The following is a 21,132-nucleotide window of genomic DNA, read 5'->3' on the forward strand; positions in this document are numbered from 1 at the left end:
AATTTATCAATAAGAATGCAGATGGATAAGGTTTAGTTTGGTTTTAAGTAAGGCATTTTCATTTTATTAAAGGTAGAAAAAATGATTCCACAGTTTTCTGTGAGTGGAAACTTTGTTAGTTTTACTACTAGCAAGCCCTGTGATTTTCTGTAGGCAAATTTCAGAAACACCAATGTGAATTCACACAGAGTGGGCAGTATAAGCCTGTCAGCTCATATAAATAAGTAGTGCTCTGGTTTTATGGTGGTTCCTATAAACTCCACAAAGTTGGACTGACAGCATGTGCTTAATAACCAGACCAGTGATCAGGACTTGTGCATTCTTGAGTCTCTTACTAACTCACATGACTGGGATGAAGTCATGGGGCTTTCCCACAGAGCAGCCTTCCTGACTTCACAATGACACTCCACCATCAGTGTCCCATGAAGAGGATTCTGGGGCCTATTCAGGTGGGGTTTATGGTTTTCTTCACGTGCTACCATCAATGTTTTTCAACTGGAGGGCCTTAAAACACAGCACTCACACCACCAGTGTTGTGCTCTACTGTTCAAATCAATAAAAACAGATAATTAAAGGAAGTTCACTTATACGTACAAATATTTAGGTGACAAATACTGGAGTTGCATTAATATTGATCTTTAGGGTCTTGCCATGAACCAAGAACAGATTTGAGGACAAAGCAGTGAAACCCAGATGTTGTGGCTCTTAGCTCTATACCTTATTCACCTGAGCACCCTGCTACCCAAAAGATGACATATTTTATTTATCTGAGAAGAAAACCCTGGCAATACACTATATTTATTTTTCCACTATATCTTGCAACTATACCTTCTCTGTGCATGGTGCCTAAAGGGACTGGATAGATACCAGAAGGTATGTTGTAATAATATAAAACAAGAAGATGCTTATTTAGCATCTTTTGACACCAGTCTCATTTCCTAATCTCAAAGCTTGGTATTTTTACAATAAGCTTTGAGGAGCCTGTGAGCTTTTTGTCCGTGAATCTGATCTTGGCACAGAATTACAGCAAGGGTAAGACAATATTTTGCAAAGCAAAACCAATTTTTATTAGCCTCTCAATCTTTCCTTTTTTCATTAAAGAATTCTGCAGTCAAAGCAGAAAACAAATGCCAATATACCTTTTCAGAGCAGTCTGTTCAATTTTAACTCTAAGTGCCATTCATCACAGAGTTAGTTGCTTCCTTGCAACGCTGCAAGTTCCAATTCAAGTACATTAAGCAATTGGCCTTTTGATAATGCAATGACTTGATGGCACTGCAATTTTATTACAGCTGGATTGCTTGTCAGATAACACTTGCAGAAGTCTCTATCTTCAAATAGGAAGTAAGAGTAAGGTAAAGGAGTAGTAAAGGGAACTCACAGAAATTAAGTGTTGTATTCTACATAAAGCTTTTTTAAAAGTGTTTATTGGGTTGGGGGGGGTTAAGTACTGTCTAGGACAAGTATTTTGAACATTTATGGCACATAGGCTTTTAAATTGACTTTTTAATACCGCTGTACAAGCAAAGAAGAGAAAAGCTGGGAAGCTGGTATTGTACAATGAGACTGCATTGTAAACTTATTGGGAAACAAACAGTACACATTCGTACACACGGTCACAGTTTTGGCACTCTGCATCCCTGAGTTTAATTGTGACCTCCAGGCACTGGCAAATTAAAAACAGCAAAGAGCAGCTTTAGTGATACCGAAAAATGATCCCAATCTGGAAATCTCAGCGATCAACTCAAAACACTGGCATTATTGTGAAAATTTATTTAGGCCCAAATCTGGTTTTCTATTTAAAAATAGCTTAAATCATACAATTCAGCTTGCTGAATTAATAAGAAAGGTAGGATATTAAATGTAGAAGACTGAAACGTCAACAGAATTAGTAGGCCAGTAAACCACCTTTAAAATAACGAAGGCAACAAAGTATATTGGTGGAAATTCTGAATATGTGCAAACTTCACATGAGATAATAGGGCTATGGATAGGATATCATCATGAGCTTTGATCTGTCCTTACGCTTCTTTAGACTGCCCATAAGCAATAGCTTAAACACTTAACAAAACAGCTAACTGCTAGAGAAAATTGTTACATCCATGGGAATAGAACAGTTTTTAAATGCTAACTTTACCTTTTTATTACTTTGTCTTAAATCAAATTATCCGTGGGCAGTAAACCAATTTTCTCTTAAAGAAGTGAACTTTTGCAGTTCATAAGACCTATTTTCAATGTAAATTGCTGTTTCCAAGTCAAGTGCTTGCTTGGCCACTTGCCTTAGGCAAGCATCTAAAAAGAGGGAAAGTCAAATGCAAGATAGCAGCACTGAGAGGTTTTCTACATATATGAAAAAATACTATGTTGTGCGGATCCATGTGATATTAATTCACAGGGATTCTAATTACTAAAGTCATGCTGGGCTTTTTGATACAAGTATCTATTCTAAGCATTACCTTCTCATCTCCTAATTGGTCCTAAGCATAAGAACTATTTTGCCACATAAGAAGACTTAAACTTTCCCATTATAATTCATTATAAACTACAATTTCTTGTTGGTATTTAAGGTCCTTACTCAGTTTGCTTCTGTATTGCACCAGAATTCCTCTCTCCAGTTGCCACAAAGGAAAATAAGAACTGCCATCCTAATATAGGTCAATGTCTAAATCTACCCCAAATCTCTCTTCAAAGGTAGTCAATGGCAGATGTCTGCAGATATGAAACTTCCCTTATGGATATCTATGCCATAAAACACTTTTTAAGCACACACAGATCAATATATCTCCAGTCAAGATGGAGGAAGGAGGTATGTCTCCAGATCTCACCTCACTGAGCATTAACATGAAAGAGCAATATCTGAATATATAGCAGGCTAAATGAGTGGCCTGAAGACCACACCCACACAGCCATTTCTATTACCTCTTTTCCTCAGCCACTCTCTCATTTGTCATGTCCAGCAGTGGCATTTCTGGGCAAGCTGGACCAGCTTTAAAATATTTTTAAACAGCCTCTAGTACCACAGAGCACAAACTGAGTGTTGAGCATGGAGGCTTCAGTCAACCCTAAAATGAGTCACATGCATGTTTGGTAAAACTGACATAAGAAAGGAAAACATATTTATTTTCTTCTCCTTTCACTTCCCAACACACTTGTATTTTCTCCCCACAAAGTGCATGGAAGTTTCATGTACAGGTCTGTACATGGCTTATTCCCAACAAGCAAACATTGAGCTTTCTTATCAACAACTCATCTCCAGTTTTCAAGAGGTGATGAGCACAGCAGAAGGGGTTCAGTTCATAGGTGACAGATGAGCTTTTCATAAAGTTACAATCTGAAAACTCCAGCCCTGAACCCAATCCTCTCCAATGTGCACACAGGCTCTCCCTAGACTGAGTTTAGATGAGTTCTCTACAACACGTGGGCAACCAAGGAGAAAGCAAACAATGTTTGGAGATAAAGAACCCGTGTCCCCCAGAGAAGGCTGAAATATTTTCCCAGCCCGTTCCTTCAGCTGCCCATCTGTTATCACACACTGTGTGTCAAACTTGATCTCAGAACCGTCGGCACAAAAGGACATGACAGACTCAAGTGGGTGATGCGAATAAGAAGTGACATTTGCAATGTTAATAACACAAGCTGGAGAGATTAATCATTGGCTCCGACCTCTGCTGCTCTGCCCAGTAACTATTTCTATGCCAAAAAGAAGTGAACTACCTCTCTATTACCTTATTACTCTGGATTATGGATTTTGCTGCTGTGATAGATGGAGGCAGAGGCAGTGTAGGCTTTTTTGTCTAAAAGCTTCTTAATTTTCTACCAAATTTTGGTCCAATAAAATATACTAATCCTCCCTCCAGACTCTGCCTGTTTCTGCATGGGCCATTAATACTGCAATTATATATGGCATTCTGTCTAGATCAGTACAATAAAATATCACTTAAAGACTTGACTTCTAGTTTAACAGTCCCTCTCTGCAACACACTGGGACTGCTTGTCACATTAGTATTTCATTTGCTACATCCCAAAGCAGGAAATTAATAGACCATCTGCATAACCATCATCCATTCACTGTGCAAAATTCCTCTTCGTAAGCCTCCTTTCAAAGCCAGTGCAATCTGATTACAAGCATCTAATGACAGTTTATACCCAAAATAGGCTGAACAACAATTCCCCTTCTCTTCACCAATTCTGTGTCATGACATAATTCGTATTGGAGGCAATGAGCCCATTACAAAATCACACATCAAAAACCTAAATTGAAGTCAATGCATGTTTTACTAGGAGGCAGGGTCCAGGTTCTGCCATTCTGCTGTGAATGCATAATACCCCACTTTGCATGAAGCCCCCTTTGTAGCATAAGGACTACACAAGGTGCCAGAGAATCTGAACAAGAGAAACTCAAGTCTGACTCAAAACCAAAGTGTATTAGAAACATGCCAAGGGATTTCCGCTGCCATTTTTCTGGAAAGAGTGACTAACTTTGACATTTCAGAGCATTTTGCAATACAGTCCAACCAACCCCAAACTGAAGAATTCATTAGGGACTGTAGTGACAGGACAAGGGGTAATGGGTTCAAACTTAAACAGGGGTTTAGGTTTAGGGTTTAGGTTAGATATAAGGAAGAAGTTCTTTACTGCGACGATGGTGAGGAACTGGAATGGGTTGCCAAAGGAAGTTGTGAATGCTCCATCCCTGGCAGTGTTCAAACCAGGTTGGACAGAGCCTTGGGTGACATGGTTTAGTGTGAGGTGTCCCTGCCCATGGCAGGGGGTTGGAATTTGATGATCTTACGGCCCTTTCCACCCCTAACTATTCTATGATTCTCTGACCTGAAACATCCAGAAATCTACTGCCCATCAGAAAAATGAGGTAAGCATTCAAACACATGCACCTTTCCTTTTCTTCTTGCCTAAAACCTCTGCTTCCCTTGGTCTTTGTTTGCTCTCTTTTCAGTTCATCCTTCTGCCATCCAATACAAGCTAATGAGCCACACAAGGCATTCAAGTCCTTGAGAGTGCTCATTTCTGTCTAAAAAGTTTTAATAAAAAAAGTTTTCAGGCACTAAAGTTAAATCAAAATAGTGTAGGATCACTTGCAATTTTCAACAAGCTGCCAGCCTCTTTTCTCATCCCTTCTTCCCCCTTACTCCAATTAAAGTGAGTATTTTTGAGATCAGTCTACAGAAATACATTTCACTTTGGAACTCGTGCACGTGTTCTTTAAAAATCACTGAGCTGAATCAAATTCATATCTGAATGACAATGAACGATTACACAGTTATTGAAGAGGAGCTCATTTTCTGTACTCATTCTGTATATTGAAAAGGAAAAAAATACTAAAATTGTCTTTTACTCTCACAGAGGTATTAAAAAAATATATACTCTGAAAAAAAAAAATAATGTGCAGAATATTCGGAGTCTCCATCATCATCTTAAGAGGTTCTAACAATCCCTAGGGTTGCATTTGCATGCTGCTGTTCTGGAAATCTTGATCTAGAATTAACACTGGTACAATATAATCCTGCTGTTCTTTCACTTCTCTACTAGCCCAGGTTTCTTATAGCGGCTTCAGAGACAGATTTAAGAAGAACGTTCAACTGCTGAACTACTTGGCTATTACTCTCACTCAGCATGTCTTGCCCTGTATACAAACTGTGGCACAAACTGCTCATAAAGCAAAGTGCAGAGCCCGAAAGTCAGATAACGGGCAGACTTCATGGTCTTCTGAAAAGACTTCTTATATATAAATTAGCTGCAAATGTTCTCATTCTTTGTAGAAGCAGCAAGCACCACTGTGAATTCTAATGAACTTGTTGCCTTACAAATATGCAGCTTGATAGAGCACAGTTGTATTTATCAAATTGAAAAAATTGCCTCTCCTTTACTTTTCTTCCCTCTGGTTGTTGTACTGCAAGAAAGAGGTAACGCCTGCTCTATGTCAGGGGTTGTTTCTAAAACACCAACATATCCACTCTGATTTATCTCGTCTTTAAAAAAAAATTTCTTCATCTTTCTAGTCTTCCCTAACACAGAAGCCTCATCATTGTTGCCATCAGGGTTAGGAATCCTCTCTGCTTTACTTTCCATATCACAGAGACTTACCATGAAATGCAAAATTCACAGGGCAGGAGGCCCATCATTTCCCAGAAGCGCTCTTCAATCTTTTGAATATTATGTCCTATCACCCATTTGCTTTCTGACTACCTCTGCACACTAAACAGAGCTTGTTCTTCCAGCAAGTCTGTCCAGAGTCAGCATCTCCATGCAAAAATGGATAAAAGACAAGGCACCAATTAAGAGACCCTTAACCTAAGATATATACTCTTGCAAGATATATACAGCTCTGATACTAATCCAAAAAGGCTATTCCACCTCACTTATTAGTACCAGTCTGTGGCAAAAGACTGGCCAGGCTCCCCCACAATATCCCAACTTGGATACCAGATGGGAAAGCCTAGAGCCATCACTAAAAATTTGCTAGCTAGTGATTTGAAAAAGTCCTTGCAAAAGCAACTCCATTATTTCTGCCAGTGTAAGCAGACAGCCAGGTAGTTTTGATCCTTATTGCCTCCATTAGATGCCAGCTACTCCCACTGCATTCTTTACACTGTGCACATCTGAAGAGCATTCAGTCTATATCTCAGACTGATACAACCATTCTGTACCAGAACTATAAAAGCTCAGTAGTTTATCACGCACTGAGCTGTTTGGAAAACAAGGATACTGACTCATGAAAGAGAAACAAAAAAGAAAATCAAGGTTTCAGAAGCTTACTTCTAACGCCAACAAGGAATGAACTCTTTCTCCAAGGCCTTGTGAAAGCAAAATGGCAACCTAGGGCAGATGTGTGACAATGTTCTGTATATCAGCTGAGTAACTTAACCACTCAGGCAGTATCCTCCAACTTACCTTTCCCCTGTCCCCTTCACAGGCCTGCCCCAAACCAGGCTTATTTAATTGTTTACCCCTAAAACAAGTTCCATTTTAACCAATATGCTGCTGGAAAACAGCTCTGTGTCATTTAAGGGAAATTTTGAAGTACGCCATCAGTCTAGTCAGAAGCAATACACTAGAAACAGGCTGTAGCCAAAGTGGGAGGAAAATTGTGAAAACAACACTGTGTGTTGTTTCCGCTAGCTGTGAGGTTGTTCTGAATGGTGGTGAGTGCAAAAACATAAACATGCATTCAGGCATGCCGCAGGCAAAGGTATTATTAACAACATGTGCAAGAATTCAGGAGTAGTAGGGAAAAGTCTACGGGTTTGTGCAGGATCCTTGGAAATCTTCCAGTCCCATGTGGATATATCCCAAAGCAACCTGGTCTGAGCTCATTGCTGAGCCTGCCTTTAACGGGAGACTGAAGTAGGGACCTCCTGAGATCCCTTCCAACCTGAGGGAATCTGGGGGGAAAACATCCTTTTATTCAGTAGCAATCACAAATCTATCTGCAAGGAAAAGGTGGTAGTCAGAGATAGATAAATTTATCCATGTGCATGCAATTATGGACATTTTGATCCATTTTAGTAAAAATTTCATGCATTTACATGAGACAGAAGTGTTAAAGAGGCTTATATTTAAAGATAAGTATGCACCAAAGTAAACTCCAGATAATCCACCATTAACTAAACTAGGATGACACTCCTACACTTTAAGTTATTCCACAAAAAAAAAGTTCCCTAGTAAATGTACAACATGCCTGATGAGATAGAAAGCTCAGATTCACAGCCCTGATCCCACAGGCTGCGTTATTTTATTTATATGTATTTACACAGATGCGTCTGTAGAACTGAGCAGCGCAAAGCAGGGCTGGAATCACAGCACCTAACACTGGCCATCTAAATAGATATTTACTCCCTTCTCCAAGGTCTTTTCCTTAAGCTCACTCTACGGTTGCTCATAGAAGAGTCACCTACCACTAAATCTCGCCTTGGCAGACAAATACAAGTAAGTAAGATGAATTCCACCCTTAACAAGACCTTTTACAACTAAGCACTTAAAGTCAAACACTATAGTGAAAACAATTGTCCCTAATAACACTAAACAGGCTGTAACTGAACATACAGCGACTGCATGGCAAGCAATAACTCTTCCAATTCCTCTCACTTACTCCTCAGGGTTTCCCAGTGTGACTTGCTGGTTTAGACCTCTCTTGGTTAGCCTGTTAATTCTCTTCAGAGCTGGGGACTGTTTGTATCGCTTATCTAACCCAGGACTCATGCCACAGTTTAATCTCCAGCACTTGCATTAGTTGCGTATAACTGTCCTGAAAGCTACTCTACCTTTCAGCAATTATCTCTGCAAGATAATTAACTCAGTGCATATACCAAGTTGACTGAAAACAGAGAAGATGACATTTAAAGTGTGAGACAGGCTTTGCACAAAAAAAGTTGAGACTGTGAGAAAAACCAAAGGCAGTATTTTTAAGACAGGCAGGCTTTCGTGGTAGTCTCCCAGCTCAGCCCCATCCCCACACCTCAACACCCAGCCTTCATTTCTGTTTTGATGTAAAATATCCTTTTATCTGGAGGTTTATATTGCAATTTTTCTGATTGAGAATCTTGCCATTTGAGTTGTCACATACACAGCACGGGAGCTCACAACCTTACAGCTGTTCCACCCAGTCCAAACTACAGCCTGTGGGGCTATAGCCTGGGTGGGGGCTGGACAGAGAGAAAGACATGAGAAAAGACCTCCAGTCTCCAAAAGCCTAAACTAAGAGAGTTGGTTACGCATGGTTAATGTGAATTAGGCATTTAGCAACCAGCTCAAACTGAAATAAGTGGAGTATTTTCTGAAGATCGAGAGTTTCACTGTATTTATTTATTTTCTTCTCTGTAAAGGCACATAAACAGGATCTTGTGACAAACTTCAGCAAAAACCTTCGCACACTCACACGTGCACACAGTGACTGACCGTATGTGAATGATCAGACTGTGGAGACGCTCAAATGTGACCACTGTTTCCCAGACCAAGCTCCTGAAACAAAGAAAGTCCGTCAGCTCGCCAGCATTCATCATGGTCCCTGTCCGTAGGGACAGAAAAGAGCCTGAACTCTGGATGATGCTTTTATAAAGGCTAGAAGAGCATACGCTGTGTTTTCCAAGATACAAGATGGAACTCTTAACCAATTGAAAGCTGTTAGATGCCCTTGAGCATTTGTACAGGGACAAAAAAGAACAAAGTCTTTTAAGCCCCTTGTGAAGTTCAGTGAGGGTTTGACTGATGACCTTTAACCTTTTAAAAATCTTTCTTTAGGATATGAAGGAAGTTCAGTATTCGTTTCCATAAATAATATCTTTGCAAGTTATATTCTTGCCTGGAATAGACTCAGGATTTTAAGTGAAGTAAGCATTGTTTCATAACCTGAGGAGTGCCAAACAACAAAATATCTCCCTTCTAATTTGTTTCTGCTGCATAACATTAGTTTATAACATAACAAGCAAGTGAGAGGAAAACATCCGGCAGACCAGGTTTTACGAGATCTCCTGAGATCAGCAGCAGATACAGGGCACTTAAAACTGGTTTTGCACATGAGATGAGAAAAGATTAATTAAATTAATTATTAAAAATAAATACAAATCAGTGGTAGAAAGTGACCTATCGAATTCAATAAACTGTTTAGTTGAGGTTTAGAGATACTCCGAACTAAAAATGAACCTCAGGTCATTTGAAAAGCTCCCCAGAGAGCTGCAAACCTGCTGCAGATTATCCCCAAACTAACAAATCAGAGGACAGGAATGTTAAACATCTCAAACAAAGCAAAGGGGAAATACTACTTCTAGGCAAGGTCATGCTACCTAAACCTCAATACTTCCTTGCAAATGTATTTTTCCAGACAGGGCAGACATAACTTCCCTTCTGAAAGGTCTGTAGCTTATTATTCTCTGTGATGATTCACACGGTACTATGATGTTTCTATTGGAAAAACAGAACCTGTGCAACTTTGAAATGAGTACATTATTTCCATTCAGGACACTGTATGTTTAAGTTGATGAGCTGTTTGATCCTCTGAAGACCTATATAGTTTCTCTATTTGATAATCTACCCAGTTTTCTAGGTTGTTTTCTCCTTTTATTACAGCTGCATCCTTTGGATAGGATACTGGCATCATACCACTGAATAAGACTCTCCACGTGGCCTGTGGCATATGTGAAGTCAAAAGGCAGGTAATAAAAAAGCATTACTGAACTATTCAGCAGTACTGGCAAAGTTTCAAGCCTAAGGTTTCCAAACAGCACAGCTTGGGAAGTGTTGATAAGACCCAGGCAGTAAACAGACATTAAACAAACATCTCAGGAATGGCAACGTGAAGTGACAATTCAAGCTAACTTACCACAATGAGATTATTTTATCTCACCGTACTGCGAAAATAATACGTCACCACTGTTCTTGGTAAGTGACAGAATGAGGTGCTGCAGTCCCATGCAAGAGTAAGTAGTTCACAGGGAAGGGAAAGACACAGTCTTTGCACAGGTTTCTTCCAGTTCTCACCAACGATACTTTTAATTAGTTAGAGGGTTTGAGTAGTCACAGAGCCGCATCCACACACCACAGAACAGGCTGCGTGCTGCCTACAAAGCATGCTTTAACATAGCTCAGAAACAGCCAGTGTGAAGGAAGACAGGTAAATTATTCCAAGGGCAAGAAGCAAAACAAACAGCTTTAGAGTATCTTCAGCCATAACCATTAGTTTCACTGATGACTGTAAACGTGTAAGGAGAACCTTTCTGAGAAGAGGGCTTGGAACTAGATGAGCTTTAAGGTCCCTTCTAACCCAAACCATTCTGTGAATCTAAGATTCTATAAGATGATCTTCTGGAAGCTTTCTCAGTGCAAGGAAACTGCTGCATGATCTCTATGCATAGATACAGTCACAGAGCTGCATTTAGACCTCAGCAGTTATCCACTCTACAGTTCTCTTAAAAGCTCTGCTTCAAACACATCAGCTTTTAAAACTGAATCACTCCTAGGCAGAATAGTGTTTAATCGACATGCACTTATTTGCTTGGTCATTCTTTCATTGTGTGAGAGGGTGGTGGCTGTTAGAATTGCCTAAGAGGTATTCTTGGAGATGAAAGTTTCTTGCCTTTCCCAGAAAATTTGGTGCCAGTGTCTCTTCACACTAGCTTGGAAGAGCCCTGTGTGGAAATACATGTCCAACATAGCCTGAACACAGACAGTACTGCTATATATAACTTGGGATAAAATGGTTTTCAAATAACAGAATGAAAACACATATATATTATAGCAAGCTTTAAACCACTAGAGCAGACAGAGCACATTGAGTCTCCATCTGTTAGCCAGCCAAGAGAATTCTGTTTCTCCTTGCACTGGAGATTCCTCTTAAAGACTTTTAAATGCATACATTAAGATAAGGTGTATGATACATTAAATCCATCTTTTTCTCATCTAGACTAGGCATCATAACTCAGTACTGCTTGTGTGATATGGATATGTTTGAGAAAACACCTGTCATTAAACTGATTTCCTGTGAACCACTTGGTAACCTCGACTGCTTTTCAGACCACACAACAAAGCTGAACAGCTCTATAATCCACCCTTTGCTTTCCCAGTACTGCTCACTCATTCCCCCCTTTCCTTCTTTGGCTACAAGTACATACACACAGGTCACATTTCCTATTGCTTTTCCAATATTATGCATGATTTTGATACTAGAGTAACAGGAGAAACATGTAAATAATATCTTTGTCCTGATACTGACCTAAGATGTCTCTATAACATCTAGAAGTTATTTAGCTGTTCAGCAAAAAACAGCTTGCGACTGTATTTCTGCCTGACTTGACAGTGATAAGAATGATAGTCACCTAAACAAACCTATTTGAAGAGCCCTCAGCATCCAAAGCATCTGCAGTGGCTTGGCACACAAGACATAAAGAAGACCCATGCTCTTTTGAAGCCAGGGGCCACATGGTTTTGTGAAGCAGCACAGGATATGTGTGCGTTAGCACTTAAGTCCTCAGTTTGAGATTAAATGTGTGGGAGTTTAACTGATAGACTGGAAAGACATGCTTCCAGACATACAAATCCTTCTTCAGCTCTGAAAGACAGCTAACGCCTAATAACCATGATACCTAGTTTTCTGATCCAGGAACAAGCTTTCTACTTTTGAGGGGGCTGAGCTCCAACTCAATTTCAGGAGAACACTACTAACCTATATTCATTCGAGAAGGAGGATGGGGAAAGCGCTGCTGAACAGAAACACAGATTTATTAAAAGCTGTACGACATAGTTATGGCTGTTCAAAAGTCTCATTCAAAATGTTTGTTGGACATCTTTCTCATGGAAGAGTAATGCCTAACAGTCCAGTTAAACTAACTTCACTCGGGGTCCTTTCGCTTTCCCTTGATACAAATCTAGCAGCAATTGAAAGACTCCTCTGTGTATTCCTGACAAAAATACGGATGTCATTTATTGATCCACTGAAAATGTATGTCATTTCTAAATATTAATAATTTTAGTTCAAAGCAAAAATGTTACATTTTTATGTTTCCAGTTGAGTTCATGCTTTCATTAATGTTCTGTGCCTATTCCTTGAGCTGAATCCCTCCACAGAGACAAATCCATCATATGCTCATAAAACCTGGTGTCTAGGTAGCATATTCCTCACTCAGATTGAAAGCTTTTGCTGAATCTGCATGGATATGATGCTTAGAAGAAATATGTTTTCCTAATTACAGCCTTTCAACAAACAGCTGGAAGAGTAGGCAGGTGAATGCTGTCTGCTCTTACTATAACAAAACAGGTTTCCCAATTAAGAATGGGCAGTTACATATATGCAGACATCACAAAGTCTGCATCTGAAAATGCCAGTCATCTTTTTTATCCCCTTTTCCCTATTTTATTCAGCATGTAGAACTCTACCAGTTCATTCACCAAGCAAGTCCCTCATGCACTCTCAACACATGGCAATCCAGATGTCCCTACTGAAGTGTTATGCTAGAGGTTAAATACGGTTTAGCTTATGTTATTCCTGCTTCTGCTTCTCTATCAGCTCCTAATACCTCCTTTCAGATGAAGAGGCTGAAGTCACTTTTCACCTTTTCTTCCACCAGCACCTTTTACAGCCACAGCATCTCTTTGTGCAGATCTGCAGACAGCATGCAAGGCTTCTCAGAGCCATCCATGTTTCCACCACTGAATAAATGAGAGCAAGTCACAACTTTCCAGCTGCACATGGCAGAGGAAAGTGCTTTTGCCGGTGATGTGACAAACTCCCTACATCTGTGAGGTTCCGTGCCACCTTCTGTCATTCTTTTAACTGTCCTGAACTGGACCCAAACCACCTGAGACAGAAGCCACGTCCTCACCACACAACCTTGTGAATGTGTTAGTATTGCGACTGCCCCATCCCTCACAGTGTTCAAGGCCAGGATGAACAGCTTGGAGCAACCTGCTCTAGTGGAAGGTGTCCTTGCCCATGGCAGGGGGTGGAACTGTATGAGTTTTAAGGTCTCTTCCAACCCAAACCATTCTGTGATTCCATGATTCTATTATTCTTTTAATTGAAGTGTTAAAGGATAATAAAGATGCAATTCAGAAATATCTTTACATCTATTCTTTAAACTCCCAAGGGAAGGTTACTAGACAAGGCAAATCCAGCGTTAATGATATTTTCCTTCTAAGATATTTCAGTTCTGAATTCAGATGAGAGCACAGTGCCAAGGCTATGCTGATAAGTAAAGGCTGAACATTGCTTTCTAGAGATAAAAAGTTGAGAGCTGATGTTGATCACCACTGGTCTCTCACTGTTTCTCAAGGATACAAAAAGCAAAGCATCAGCCTGCCCATAGGGGCCCACAGACAAAATAACTGGGATGCTGCACTCCAAGTGTTCAGAATGTTCAGATAAGAACAGGGGTGAAATGAAACTGAACTAAACCATACACATTGGGAATAGTCATTCAGAAAGTCCCAAGAGATTCTGGCCCCAAAAGAGTCAAAACCTTCAGCTACTTCAGGTATTTTCTTCACACTAATGCTCTGCTGTCCAGCTAATTCACATCTCGCTTTAAAAACAGGACAGATGCATCTATTCCACATACCTTTGTATCTCCACCCTGATATTCACTGCTTCCAGATGCACAATGCAAGGTAGCTGTGATAATGTGAACCCTGATACTGAATGGTTTGCAGCACTGTCCTCCTCCAGGGCAACTTCTGTCTGTGCTGAGGACAGTCCATCAGGCTCTGGGGATAAAGCTCTCACCTCTGGACTGAAGTTGAACTAATCTGGTCCAGCTTTTACAGTTTTCTCTAAAACAGCCATCAAAAGCAGCATTGCTTGAGAAAGCAACAAGGCTGCTGATTGATGATACCTACTGTCACTTCAGTCCTTGGTGTCTTTAAGCTGCGTCAATAAACAGATCGGTGTTCAAGCTCTCTGGGCCTCATGAGTCATTAAATTTGAAGCTATAACATGAAATAGAGCAAGTTGTTGTCACCATTGTTTATTAGTGCAGAAACTCCCCAGAAGGAGCATTTGTCATCACAATCTGAAAACATTCAGAGTACTGCCAGAGGAAGAAGAAAAATAAATTAAAGAAATCACAATCGCAATCTGTAATAAAGCTGAAGCAGAATCACAGACCCAGTTGCATTGGGAAAGACCTTTAAGATCATCCAGTCCAACCATTCCCCAGCACTGCCAAGGCCACCACTAATCCATGTCACTGAGGGCCTCGTCTACGCGGTGTGTGAACCCTTCCAGGGACGGCGATTCCATCACTGCCCTAGGCAGCTTGTTGCAATACAACCATTCCTATAGCTTAGCCAGTCTAGAGAAAAAGCAGCAACCAGCAGAATGCTTTTCAGAGCATGAGCAACATATTTTTACAGCAGTCTTAGTTTTCTCTTCTAAGCAAATCTACTGGCAAAAGGTGTTGGATAAGCTGCTAGAGATCAAACTCACTTATTTATCCATACACAACACAGTAAGCATTCATAATCCAAATGTCTATCTCCTCACTATGCTTTTAATCATGGCCTACATGAGTTCAGCTCAGCAGCAGTTGGACTATAGCTTAGTCTCACTGCCTGCTCACCCCTTGAGCATTCTCATGAGGATCAACATGCTGTTTCATTTGGAAGGGCTTAACCAGATGTTCCAATGCCAATAATTTACTTCACAAAACCACAGGACCATTACTGTTCCAGGAGGTGGATCCCACCAGCTCTCACAGTGGGTATTTGTCTTGATTATACTACTTGACCATGAGATAAAACTGGCAAAGAAGTTCTTAGCCAGTCATCACTAAGTACTGCTGGAATTTGTTGATATGTTATTAGGTAGCTGGGAAAAAAATTCTAATAGAGAAATTACCAGCTCATGTGGAACTCAGTTATAGCAGGATCCATTTTGATAGGAACAGAAGTAAAAAACCCTAGAATTTAAATCACCTTTTAGCAGACAAAGAAATCAGATAAATAGATTCCATGTACAGAGCTAACAACCCAACAAAGAACCACTTCCATCCTATCCACTCATTACTATTAAGGCCCCAGACCTTGAAAAGGAACCCAAGGAGACAATGCTCTATAAGCCTAGAATAACTGTATGTTGCCGATAAGCAAGTCCAGAGAGCACTTGCTGCACTTCATGAAGCATTGTTTCTGACAATAAACTTAAGAGAACAGAAATACTTCCCCCCCCCCTTTTTAAAAATAGCAGGTCCTAATCGAGACAATAATTAAAGATAAGCTGAAAACATGTTTTATGTAAATACTAATCAAGAAACATTCTAAAGTTATGAACCTTAATTACATGCACCACTAAATCTGAATGTGTTGTGCAGGAGCACAGAAATAAGATACTTGTATATGCAGAGAGTAATAACCTCAGAAAGAACTCATGATTTAACTATAGCACTTCTATTACGTTCAGACAATCAGTATTTCTTCTCTCGGAAGGTATGGCTGTAGCTAGGTGAGGAGAATGTGGGTTTAAGTACTCTATGAATCAGAAGGAAGATTAGGAAAAAGCAGCTATACTGAAAAAAGCACAAGCTTAAAAATAGGTTTTCTGACCAGGCACTGGAGGCCCAGATATCCAAAGTCTTGTGCCTGCATCTTGGGAGAAACCAAAGCACTTCTCTACTATAAATGTTCTCAAAATCCATGGGAGAAAATAACTGAAAGTGACACAACACAAAAAAAAACACCACACATCTTTGGAAATGACCTTGCCAGTCTTTAATCCTGAGAGCTTGGGATAGATCTTACTACTAAGCTGGATTCATCTAACCTACCTATTTTAGGTTCATCTAACCTACCCACTCATACATCCACACAATCAGGCATGTTAGTATCTCTGAACACAGTCAAACAAACCCACAATATAAACACCTCAGATACTTTACAAAGCCCTTGTGAAGCACAGTATTTGCAGGTAAGTAGGTAACAACTGGATGTTTCTACATGAACCTGCTCCCTAGCAGGAGAACAATTGTTCTGCTGCATGATGACAGTTTAACATCATCATCCACTGGGGCATAACTTTAACTCAAACCTTGGAAAAATACACATGAGATTCTGTAACAGCATCTGCATCTCTTCCAGTGCATCAGTAGATGGATGAGATTGAGGGAAGGAGATTCACGGGATTGAGGGAAGGAGATGCACCAGCCAAAAAACTAGAGTAAATTGCTTCTTAATCTTCTCTGTGGTGGTGCTCATTGAAACGTGTATAAAGGGTATTAATGTGTGGTTCCTTTTTAAACTAATGCATGCACAAAGGAAGCCCAAGTCCTTTCCTTCTACTTAAGGCTTAATTTCCATTTTTGATGTTAACACTCGGAAACCTGCCTGCCAAAATACATTACTAGCCCTGCCGCACCGTGCCTGGGGAGATGGCATGGCCCTTAGCAAAGATCTGCCAAGGTTTTCACAACAGACTCTTGCGGATATTTTCACCTTAATGTGTGATGAATCCCTTGGCCCAGAGAGAGAGCAGCATCCATGTAGATATGGCATAAAGATCTGGAGGACTTCTTCACCTGCCACTGAATTAAAAGTTAAATGCCATCCCAAAATAGGCAGGACAACACCGCAAACAAAATACATTTGTTGGGGGTGAGAGAGAACTAGTCACAATACTTGGAGAGTCTGCTGAGGATGTGCTAAAGGAAACACAGAGCTTAATCAGCAGAAATCAGAGATGTGGCAATGAAGAAAAAGGGTTTCTAGCATCAGTAAGACTTGCCAGTGGCTCTGGTGTAATCCACACTGAAAGTGAGAAATCTCTCTCGAGAACAAGTCACACTGCCAGTAGATAGCTGACTCTCTCTGGGGCACATTATCTCAGCAAGGATGCCTCATCTGTTGCATTTGATAGATGTTTAAGAAAATGCCTCAGGATTCCCTCTTCATCATTTGCAAGGGAGACACACATTTAGGAAGGGAGAGATTCTGAAGGCTAGAAACTTATACAGGACTTCACTTATATCGCTCTCCCCCAGATGAGGTCCTCAAATAAAAGCTCATTCCCACATTAACTGCCAAAATCATGGCAGTCACTAACCATTTTTGTCTTTCTCCCTCTCTCCTCCTCACACCCTCCTCAAATGTTGCCCTTTGGTCTGACCACCAAATCAAAGAGAGGGCTTAAAACAACTCATTATCAATTCAAATTGAATTTGAGTCGCAGCTAAGACATAGGAGTTCTGAATTAGTCATGGAAATGCTGCATCTTAGGGTAATTCAAATGACCAGGTTTTTGTAATTACCCAGCTTGCTGAAAATTGCCTGGAAGTTGTTCCAGCTCATACATTATAAATGCCTGATGGGAAAAATCAATGGAATACCTATCCACTACTTGAAGTGCTGGCTCCAAGGGGTCAAGTCATTAGCAGCTGTTGGGATTATTGGTTTGACCAGATGCAATTTAGCATTATTCAGTTAAAGAAGAACAATCCATTTAGATTATTTTGCTTTCTTCCTTCTCATGATGTTTTATTCCCCAGGAACTTTTGGATATCACAGTATCACAGTATCACAGTATGTTAGAGATTGGAAGGGACCTCGAAAGATCATCTAGTCCAATCCCCCTGCCAGAGCAGGAACACCTAGATAATGTTACACAGGAATGCGTCCAGGCGGGTTTTGAATGTCTCCAGGGAAGGAGACTCCACAACCTCCCTGGGCAGCCTGTTCCAGTGTTCCGTCACCCTCACTGAGAAGAAGTTTCTTCTCAAGTTTAAGTGGAACCTCTTGTGTTCCAGTTTGTACCCATTACCCCTTGTCCTATCATTGTTTGCCACCGAGTAGAGCCTGGCTCCGTCCTCGTGACACTCCCCCTTTATATATTTATAGACACTGATAAGGTCACCCCTCAGTCTCCTCTTCTCCAAACTATAGAGACCCAGCTCCCTCAGTCTTTCCTCATAAGGGAGATGTTCCACTCCCTTAATCATCTTTGTTGCCCTGCGCTGGACTCTCTCCAGCAGCTCCCTGTCCTTCTTGAACTGAAGGGCCCAGAACTGGACACAATACTCCAGATGAGGTCTCACCAGGGCAGAGTAGAGGGGAAGGAGGACCTCTCTCGACCTACTAACCACCGCCCTTCTAATACACCCCAGGATGCCATTGGCCTTCTTAGCCACAAGGGCACAGTGTTGGCTCATGGTCATCCTGTTGTCCACTAGGACCCCCAGGTCCCTCTCCCCTACACTGCTTTCTAATAGGTCGTTCCCCAACCTATACTGGAACCTGGGGTTGTTCCTGCCCAGATGCAGGACTCTACACTTTCCCTTGTTATATTTCATCAAGTTACTCCCTGCCCAACTCTCCAGCCTATCCAGGTCTCGCTGGATGGCAGCACAGCCTTCTGGCGTATCAGCCACTCCTCCCAGCTTAGTGTCATCAGCAAACTTGCTGATAGTACACTCAATTCCCTCATCTAAATCATTGATGAATATATTAAATAATACCGGTCCCAGTACTGACCCTTGAGGCACTCCACTAGTCACAGGCCTCCAACTAGACTCAGCCCCATAGACTACAACTCTCTGGCTTCTCTCCTTCAGCCAGTTCGCAGTCCACCTCACTACCTGATCATCCAGTCCACACTTCCTCATTTTAGCCGTGAGGATGCTGTGGGAGACTGTGTCAAATGCTTTGCTGAGGTCAAGGTAGACCACATCCACCGCTCTGCCATCATCCATCCACTGTGTTATTTCCTCATAAAAGGCTAAGAGATTGGTCAAACATGATTTCCCCCTGGTGAAGCCATGTTGACTGCCCCTCATAACCTTCTTATCCTTGATATGCCTTAAGATGGTACCAAGGATAAGGTGTTCCATCACTTTCCCAGGGATGGAGGTGAGGCTGACCGGTCTGTAGTTACCCGGGTCCTCCTTCTTGCCCTTTTTGAAGACTGGAGTGACATTTGCTTTCCTCCAGTCCTCAGGCACCTCTCCCGTTTCCCAAGACTTGGTAAAGATGATGGAGAGTGGTCTAGCAATGACTTCCGCCAGTTCCCTCAGCACCCGCGGGTGCATCCCATCTGGACCCATGGATTTATGGATGTCCAGATTGCTCAACTGGTCTCTAACCCATTCCTCATCGACTAAGGCAAACCGCTCCGTCGACCTGACTTCATCTAAGGTCTCAGGGGTACAGGGCTCTTCAGGACTGCCCGCAGCAGAGTAGACAGAGACAAAGAAGGCATTCAGTAACTCTGCCATCTCTTTATCTTCTGTCACCAGGGCACCCATCCCGTTCATCAGTGGGCCTACATTGCCTCTGGTGTTAGTTTTGTCTGCCATGTATTTAAAAAAGCTCTTTTTGCTGTCCTTGACCCTTCTTGCCAGGTTTAATTCTAAGGATGCCTTAGTCCTCCTAGCTGCCTTCCTACATCTTCTAGCAGCAGCCTTATATTCCTCCCAAGTGGCCAGCCCCTCCTTCCATGACCTGTAAACTCTCCTCTTCCACTTGAGCATACCCAGCAATTCCCTATTTAGCCACGCAGGTCTCTTGGCCCTCTTCCTTGACTTCCTACGTGTCGGGATGCTCCGATCTTGAGCACGGAAAAAGCAGTCCTTGAATGTCAACCAACTATCTTGGGCCCCTTTACCTTCAAGCAGCCCTGCCCATGGGATTTCCCCTAGCAATTGCTTGAAAAGGCCAAAGTTTGCCCTGCTAAAGTCCAGGGTTGCAATTCTACTTGCTATTCTACTAGTCCTGCCACACAAGATCCTGAACTCCACCATCTCGTGGTCGCTGCAACCAAGGCAGCCCTCAACCCTTACTGCTTCGACCAGATATGCAACTGAAGAGTAGAGTGGTACAGCCTAAGAGCAGCAAGTGGCAGTGGGATCCCAAATCTGAGTTTCCCACTTGTTTCTTGAGGTTTCCCTTGGAGGAATAAGATTCAGAAAACAGATAAGGAGGAAACAGATAAGATTCTGTGATTTTGAGTGTAGTGTGTGCTAGTGGAAGACCAGTGCGATACAGAGTCTCAAGACTAAATCCTTATGTTGTAGATTAGACAAAAATCACATACAGCTAGGAAAGAGGGATGAAATGAACAGAGGAACAGGAAATGGCAGCTGGGGAAAGCAGGACTGGAGACAGATGTCTTAGCATTTGTGCTAGCAGTTATTTTCAAGAAATAGAACATGATTTTTTCCCAGATACTCATGCAGTTCTTCCATGAACATTGAGAGATTATCAAGAAACTGCAGCACAAATAAGAAGAAAAGGACAAAAAAAAAGAAGTTCTATAGAGCTCCAACAAAAGAAGGCCCCTTACTAGCAGCATAAATCATTTTCATGCAGACTTGGAAAATGAACAGTTTGATTATCTATAGAAGACTGCGTGAGTTGCTCTTATGTTACCAACATGACCATCAAAGTTAATGTGATTGTCACTAAGGAAGTTTCACTGTGTTGCATGCATCAGACCCAAGTAATTTGCTTCTCAAGGGTGAAACAAAACCAAAAAATCAATAATATTTTACAGGAAGAACATGTCTCATAGGCAATAATATAGGGCTTAACTAAATTCTTCATTAATTTTTATTATCCTTCATATACAAATTATGTGTACATCAGGGGAGAAGAACTCCCTGCTACATCCCCTCACCAAATCCTAATCTAATTCTCTAAACATGCTTC

General features: G+C 41.2%; 1 protein-coding gene across 7 annotated transcripts in view; it reads right to left on the reverse strand.

Moving 5' to 3' along the window:
• Positions 1 to 21,132, reverse strand: part of PDE1C (phosphodiesterase 1C) — a 179,218-nt gene that overhangs the window by 132,411 nt on the left and 25,675 nt on the right. For 4 of the 7 annotated variants that reach the window (XR_008975183.1, XM_057431598.1, XM_057431597.1 and 1 more), the window contains one exon: positions 8,914 to 8,976. The exons of the other annotated variants lie outside the window; for them this stretch is intronic. Coding sequence is in view for 3 of the 4 variants with exons in the window: in XM_057431598.1 (XP_057287581.1) it covers positions 8,914 to 8,976 (63 nt within the window). In the remaining variant the exon portion in view is untranslated. The remainder of the gene's footprint in view (positions 1 to 8,913; positions 8,977 to 21,132) is intronic. 7 annotated transcript variants of the gene reach the window in all.

Source organism: Pezoporus wallicus, unplaced genomic scaffold (genome assembly GCF_028554395.1).
Source record: "Pezoporus wallicus isolate ANWC-B61680 ecotype Strahan unplaced genomic scaffold, APGP_CSIRO_Pwel_v1 scaffold_11491, whole genome shotgun sequence".
Taxonomy (NCBI): domain Eukaryota; kingdom Metazoa; phylum Chordata; class Aves; order Psittaciformes; family Psittacidae; genus Pezoporus; species Pezoporus wallicus.